We start from the raw sequence: 7474 nt of genomic DNA, 5'->3' as shown, positions 1-7474 counted from the left end.
CTCCACAGAGCATCAGATCCAACAAACACATGAGCACGAGCACATCATTTACAGCCCGCAACTAACAGGAAACAGTCCAAAAATGACATCAGAGGCAGCAGGTGATCTCCTCTTCTTTAATGCTGTGACGAGCTGACGCAGCTCAGAAGAAAGCGCAGCTGCAGAAACTTTATTCAGGAGCTTTGGGGTTTACAACAGTCCAGCTTAGAAGTAAAGAACTAACGCATGAACTATTTTTCAGCTTCACTCAGAGTGTTTCTATGTTAGCTGATCAGATCTGTGTGAATGTGTGTTTGCAGACCAGGACCTGTACCGTGACGCTTTCCTCTGCACCTACAGGAGCTTCATCAGTCCAAACGATGTCATCAGCAAACTCCAGCACAGATATCCTCAAACACACTTTGAGGCTGGGCCCACCGGCTTTGCTTGTAGCTTCAGCAACAGGACAGCATTAAGAAGAAGCACACGGTGCTATTAAAACAAACGGCTGCTGCTCTGAAGTATTGTTTCTCTCACACTGCTGTGAGTGGAGGCTGGACAGAACCAGCTCTGTGCTAGTTGTTCATCGTTGTTCACGTGTTTTCCCACAGTCCCCGTGATTATCTGTCTGTTCGTCCAAACTCTGTTTACTCTTTAACTGCCAACACGTACAGACACCTGTGTGGCAGACGGGAACATGCAGACCTGACAGCTGCCAAAAACACGTTCCACCTGCTGGTGGGCGTGGTGGACGAACTATGGTGAGAAATACACACAGATCTTCACACACTGTATGCAGTGGTGTTCTTCATTAAGACAGAGTGCAGAGGCCTCTGAACCTTGGCTGTGATTAAAGGAGACCATCTCTCATATTCACACGTCGGCAGGAAAGCCAGACTTATGTAGGTGCTCACATGGACTCCTGCTTATTACCTGGAAGTGTGAGTTAGGATTTATGAATAAAAGCATTAGAAACAAAGGTAAGATCTCCTGTTTCTGATAGACTTATGAGCAGTTTTTAAACGTGATTTTAACCTCACATAAAGGCCTCTGTGCCTTCAGCTGATCCAAAATGCTGCAGCAAGAGTCCTGACAGGGACTAGAAAGAGAGCAGATTTCTCCTGTTTTGGCTTCCTGTTAAATCCAGAACTCAAAATCCTGCTCCTCACATACAAGGTCTTAAATAATCAGGCCCCATCTTATCTTAATGACCTTGTAGTACCATATCACCCTATTAGAGCACTTCGCTCTCGCTCTGCAGGCCTACTTGTTGTTCCTAGAGTATTTAAAAGTAGAATGGGAGGCAGAGCCTTCAGTTTTCAGGCCCCTCTTCTGTGGAACCAGCTTCCAGTTTGGATTCAGGAGACAGACACTATCTCTAAAGCCAAGTTGATTGGCTGATAAGAAACCATGTGGGCCACGGGACACTTTTTAATGCCACACTTGATGCTTTCAAATCTATCGAGTAAGATCAGCTGTCCACATACTTCTGGCCGTGTGTCATCAGTGTGAATACTGTGTGTGCAGCGCGATAGAGCTCGACTCTGATGTGCTTCTGCTACTGATGGACTTGGTGTTCAGCCTTCTGATTGGTGGAGAGCTGGGACCGGCCCACCAGCTGCGCTCCAACATCCTGTCAAAGATGGAGAAGAGGTGGAAGCTAATTGGCTCACCTCAGTCACTCCGTCCACTTGCTGCCAAGGGTGTGGCTGCCAGGTAAGCCTTCACACCTGACAGGTTGAAAGCATGCTGAGCTGTCATTGGTCAAGTTTGAATGTTTCTGTCCCCTCTGCCTCAGGCCGGGAACTCTGCTGGACTTCAGGAGTCAGGATTTAGCTGAACAGCTGACTCTGCTGGATGCTGAACTCTTCACAAAGATTGAGGTACAGACCCGCCTCTCTCACGCCTGGTTCTCCAGCTGTTCTCATGAACCTGCTTGAGAACACAAAGTATTCATACCTGGTTTATGGTAAACAGGTAAATGATGCTTTGGGACACAAAGAGCCGTCTCCTCGTTGAGTTTTCCACCAGCACGTGCAGCGGTACCTCTTGGTTTGCAGTGTGGCTGCATCACGATCTGCTGCCACAGAAAAACCTTTTCTGTGTTTACATGATTTAGTCTGTTTCATCAGCCTGCCGGAGCCGGCAGGTTTGGTGCACTGGGATGACAGTTGGTTCTTCTCACCTGTCCAGCTTCCAGAGGTGTTGCTGTGGTCAAAGGAGCAGAATGAGGAGAAGAGTCCCAACCTGACAGAGTTCACTCAACACTTCAACAGCGTCTCCTTCTGGTAAAACATCAACACAACCGGCAGATACACAACTTCCTTCGTCAAAGAAACACAATCTGTGACTCCATCAGGTTATTGTTTCCATCAGAATCGTGCTGGAGAAAGAGCATCAAAAGCCCACAGACCCCTCAGAAAATGCCTTTATGATGTTATTCTTGATGTTATTCTTTTATGCCATAATCACAATCGGCTTTCTGAAACCGGCACTGTAGCAATCACAATTACTGTCTGAAGGCAAGAGAAATGCCCGACACATTTACTTTCCCAGGTGGTTCATTACGGTTTGTGCCATACTGGTTGTCATAGTTTGTTTGACCTTTATTATTCATTTGTTTTACTTTCAAGTTATGTCAGTGCAAACAGACAGGAGCAGGGACGGGACAGGCAGAGAAGGAGAAGCTTCTGAATCTAATGAACCTTCTTTTTGTGATTTCAGGGTTCGTTCCGTCATCATCCTTCAGGACAAACCTCACGACAGAGAGAGGCTGCTGCTGAAGTTCCTGAAGATCATGAAGGTCGTTAGAGTCCGCAGTAGAAAAAGTCCTTTTGTCTCTTCATTTGTATTCAAAGCTGGCCCTCCAGTCGGGGAGGACAGCAGCTACACCAGAACTTATTAGACTGACAAACTGGAATAAAAAGATTTATTTTTACAAACTCACTGCATCATTACAACATCTGTGTGTCCATTTGTGGTTCCAGACTGTGGTCTGTTGTCATGTCATCTTGTCAAACCGCACATGTTCTTTTTTCCTGCAGCACCTGAGGAAGCTCAATAACTTTAACTCGTACCTGTCAATCCTGTCAGCGCTGGACTCCGCCCCTCTGCGACGCCTGGACTGGCAGAAAAGCACCTCAGAGGTCAGACCGAGTTCATTGGGATTATTTCATCGGTTCGCCTCAGTGCATTAACAGTGTTTTATGTCTGTTTGGCTTCAGGCTCTGGAGGAGTTCAGCACCTTGATCGACAGTTCATCCTCTTTCAGAGCCTACCGAGCAGCTCTGGCTGAAGTAGAGCCTCCCTGTATACCCTACCTGTACGTAAATACCCTACCTGTTGGGCAGTAACCCTAATGTAGAACGTGTCTATGTGATCAGCCTCACAGCAGCCACATTATTGCTCAGATAAAAGGCTCCAACAGCACAAACACAGTCCAGAGGTCCAGTTCAGGATCTCCAATTGGCTGAGGTTTAGCCTGGCTGGCAGCTACAGCCACCTGTGTCACCATTCACCTGTCAGTCAAAGAGGCCACGCCCCTAACAATACAATGTAAGCAGGCGTTATGAAGGAGGAAGCTATCCACAGACCAAACAGTTTGTGTATCTGGCTGTAAACATGTTTGTTTCTGCTGTAAAGTTTTAACATTGGAGTCTATGGGGACTGCCTCACTGCTGCCTCTGCTGGACGTCAGAGGAACTGCAGCTTCATGTTTCAGGTCTATTCAATTCAATTCAATTCAATTTTATTTATATAGCGCCAAATCACAACATAAGTCGCCTCAAGGCGCTTCATAGATACAGAGAAAAAAACCCAACAATCATATGACCCCCTATGAGCAAGCACTTTGGCAACAGTGGGAAGGAAAAACTCCCTTTTAACAGGAAGAAACCTCCGGCAGAACCAGGCTCAGGGAGGGGCGGGGCCATCTGCTGTGATTGGTTGGGGTGAGAGAAGGAAGACAGGATAAAGACATGCTGTGGAAGAGAGACAGAGGTTAATAACAGATATGATTCAATGCAGAGAGGTCTGTTAACACATAGTGAGTGAGAAAGGTGACTGGAAAGGAAAAACTCAATGCATCATGGGAATCCCCCGGCAGCCTACATCTATTGCAGCATAACTAAGGGAGGATTCAGGGTCTGAAGGCTGATGCTTTGTCTGCCGTCTCTCTCTCTCTCTCAGGGGTTTGATTCTGCAGGACTTGACTTTTGTCCACCTTGGTAATCCCGACACTTTGATGACATCACAGGGTTCAAAGGTTAACTTCTCCAAACGCTGGCAGCAGTTTAACATCCTGGACACCCTGAGGAGCTACCAGCAAGTGTCAGTTACCTACAGAGCAGTTCCTCAATCATTAGGAGTACCTCGTGGTTGTATTGTTGTATGCTGAAGCTGTTTCTCTCTGCAGGAGCTACTCTCTGCTGCCCGATGATGACATCATTTCCTTCTTTAACGACTTCAGCGATCACCTGGCTGAGGAGGCGCTGTGGGAGCTCTCTCTCAAGATCCGCCCAAAGAACACTCCTCGAGCCAATCAGAGATGAGCTTTGGTGAAGGCGCAGAGGGTCACGCAGCTAATCGGCTGCACCTGTTCTGATGCTAACATGCTGTAACACAGAGAACTGAACCGGTGCCAAACCGGGGGCCGAGGCCCGAGAGCGTGACATTACTGGCACAGACACATGCAGGGTAAAACCTGCAGACATTTTACTACCGGACCTTTGCTATTTGCAGGCAGAGGTTTCCCTCCCTCGCTCCTGTTAACAGAAACATATTCAGATTCAGGTCCGGCACCCACAGATGGATCAGAGACTTCCAGATTTTGCTGAAGGAAGAAAAACTGCATCCAAACATCCATGAAACATCACTGCTGACCTGCCAGTCAACTCACCTGCCCTTACCTGATGGTGGAAACCTCACCTCAGCACCGTGTCTTCAAGGCCACAAAAATTAGTTAATCATTAAAGCTGATCCCACCTGACCATCTCGGGAATTCCAGTGGAAAGATTCCCTGCTTAGTAGGAATGATGCAAAATTTCAGCTCCTTTTAAGGGACGAGGGTCCGATTGTTTTAGATGTTTTTCTAGCACCGTTTTCTGATCTGTATTTAAACACATCACGCTCGGTCCTTCAGGTGTCCGAGAGTAACTGTGGGTCTGTGGGTCTGGACTCTGAGGGTGACTGTGGGTCTGTGGGTCTGGACTCTGAGGGTGACTGTGGGTCTGTGGGTCTGGACTCTGAGGGTGACTGTGGGTCTACTCTGTGTCCTCTACTTTTTAATTCAGTTTTATTTATAAGGAGGCTCTGGAGGTCCCCACAGATGCACGTAAACCTGTATCAGTTCATCGACCTCAGACACACACCGTGTGGTTGCACTGAAGGCTTTGTTTCTATTGGCCACGTGAAGGTACGTTACAGCATGCAGGGGTCAAAGTTCAAGTCTGCGGCATGCGCGAGTACTCCGCTGCCGTGCTTGGTGCTTTGCTCGGCGTAGCGGTAAACCGTTATTGCGCTGCGTCCGGCCACACTTCGATGAACGCATCGAGAACAACCTTCAGTATCTTGGCACGCTGACTGGAGCAGCCAGGGATCAAACCATCATCTATGATTAGCAGATGACGTGCTCCACCTCCTGAGCTATGCCACCACCATCATGGATGATGATGAAGGAGGTGAGATCCTGTTGCTGGACTGAGGTGGAGCATGAAGGCGATCCATGAACTTGTGATGATGGTTCATGGTGTCTGAAGAACATCAGCCTGCAGCTGCATGCTGACGCGTTTGTAATGCGTGACAGTTTCAGCTGCTTTTAGAGAAGATTCAGTCGTGCTTTCTACAGACGTCCAGCTGCTACAGATCACACATCCTCCATCATCATCGTCAGTCTGAGCTCACCTGAGCTCCACATCCTCAGCAGCCAATTTACCCTCCAACACCTGAGCAGCGATGCTAAAACGTCCCGACCTTCATCCCTCAAAGTGAGAGTTTAATGTCCCACTGAGGCCAGGACACCAACCAGCCCACCTGAGTGTCAGACCACAGAGCTCTGAGGGTACAAGATGATTTCTCTAAACATACATGAATATGGAAAATCACCAGCTCACACAGTAACACTGTGGGGGTGTCACAGCTGGTCACATGATCTGTTTCCAACTCACAGCCACGGAGACGCCGTTCATCGTCCCACATCAAACACACCTGTACAGGAAACAGGAAGCATCATACAGACACACCTGTATGAATATTACACATGACTGATAAATATGTTCTTTATTTATTCTTTTTTTATTTTGCCCGTGTATATAACCAGCAGCAGCAGTGCGTCTGTTCACTTTAAATAACACAATCTTATTATAGCGCCGACCTGCCGACCATTCTCTGAATGACCAACTGATCAATGGTGAGCTGAACGAACGCCGATTAGAGCCACCGATTAATGAAACATTCATCTATAAGATGTGGTCCAGCGCTAACTTCATGGACTGTGGAGACTTTTTGTTTACATGTAATTTTGACAGAAATGAACAGTTGGCGTATTAAACAGCTGCATCAGATTCTGCTCATCATCAGCGCCTCCACAAGACGACAAAATACCGACGTGGGCAGGATCGAGAAACCCTCATTCACCTGGAAGCTGGCCCAAGAGGTCAAAGTTCACATTTCTTCACACCGCAATCGTTGCGACACCTCAGGTTCATCTGATTGACACGTGGTCGAGCAGGGGGTGGAGTCTGCAGCAGTGGCTCTCACCTCTTGGCTCAGAGAGCTGCAGGTGAGGTCGGCCGGGCGGCGGCACTGAACACTGACCGCCACAACATCTCCAAGACTCTGGACTGAAGGTCATCGAGGTCAAACTTTCAGAAAAAAGACTGATGAGATAAGTCTACATCAATCTGCATGATGAACAAAGTCACGAGATGGAAACAACGGTGTGATGAAAGCATGCTCACGTGGACGCTGCGCTCTCGTCACTGATGCTACGAACATGGTTACTGTTTGAATAAACGAGCTGTTTGTCAGGCTCAGGGAGGAAGACGGGATGAAGACATGCTGTGGAAGAGAGACAGATTAATAACAAGTATGATTCAGTGCAGAGAGGTCTGTTAGCACATAGTGAGTGAAGAAGAAACACCCAGTGCATCATGGGAATCCCCCGGCAGCCTACGTCTATTGCAGCATAACTAAGGGAGGATTCAGGGTCACCTGGTCCAGCCCTAACTATATGCTTTAGCAAAAAGGAAAGTTTGAAGCCTAATCTTGGGTTATTATAACGGTCTTTTTACTTGTCTCAACAAATCAGCTGTGGAACGCCTTCAGACTGCACAGACTTTTAACTGGCACAAACAAGAGGTCACACATTACTCCAGTTTTGACTTCTCTTCATTGGTTGCCAGGAAATTTTAGAGTTCATTTTAAAACTTTTGTCGTAACTTTTTGAGCTCTGCATGCTGAAGCTGCCCAGCGTATCTCTGAGCTGCTGAAGCCTCAT

General features: G+C 47.5%; 1 protein-coding gene across 1 annotated transcript in view; it reads left to right on the top strand.

Moving 5' to 3' along the window:
* LOC113033859 (rap guanine nucleotide exchange factor 1-like) overlaps nt 1-4675 on the top strand; it is a 24475-nt gene extending 19800 nt beyond the window's left edge. The window contains exons 14-23 of the mRNA XM_026188013.2: nt 300-384; nt 648-740; nt 1507-1695; nt 1778-1862; nt 2173-2267; nt 2704-2782; nt 3024-3125; nt 3204-3301; nt 4168-4308; nt 4394-4675. Of these exons, the coding sequence (XP_026043798.2) occupies nt 300-384; nt 648-740; nt 1507-1695; nt 1778-1862; nt 2173-2267; nt 2704-2782; nt 3024-3125; nt 3204-3301; nt 4168-4308; nt 4394-4529 (1103 nt within the window). The 3' untranslated portion in view covers nt 4530-4675. The remainder of the gene's footprint in view (nt 1-299; nt 385-647; nt 741-1506; nt 1696-1777; nt 1863-2172; nt 2268-2703; nt 2783-3023; nt 3126-3203; nt 3302-4167; nt 4309-4393) is intronic.
* The last annotated feature ends 2799 nt before the right edge of the window (nt 4676-7474 follow it).

The sequence above is a fragment of the Astatotilapia calliptera genome, chromosome 12, assembly GCF_964374335.1.
Source record: "Astatotilapia calliptera chromosome 12, fAstCal68.1, whole genome shotgun sequence".
In the NCBI taxonomy this organism is placed as follows: domain Eukaryota; kingdom Metazoa; phylum Chordata; class Actinopteri; order Cichliformes; family Cichlidae; genus Astatotilapia; species Astatotilapia calliptera.
Note: the sequence above shows the minus strand (reverse complement) of the source record. Positions and strands in the feature narration are given on the sequence as shown.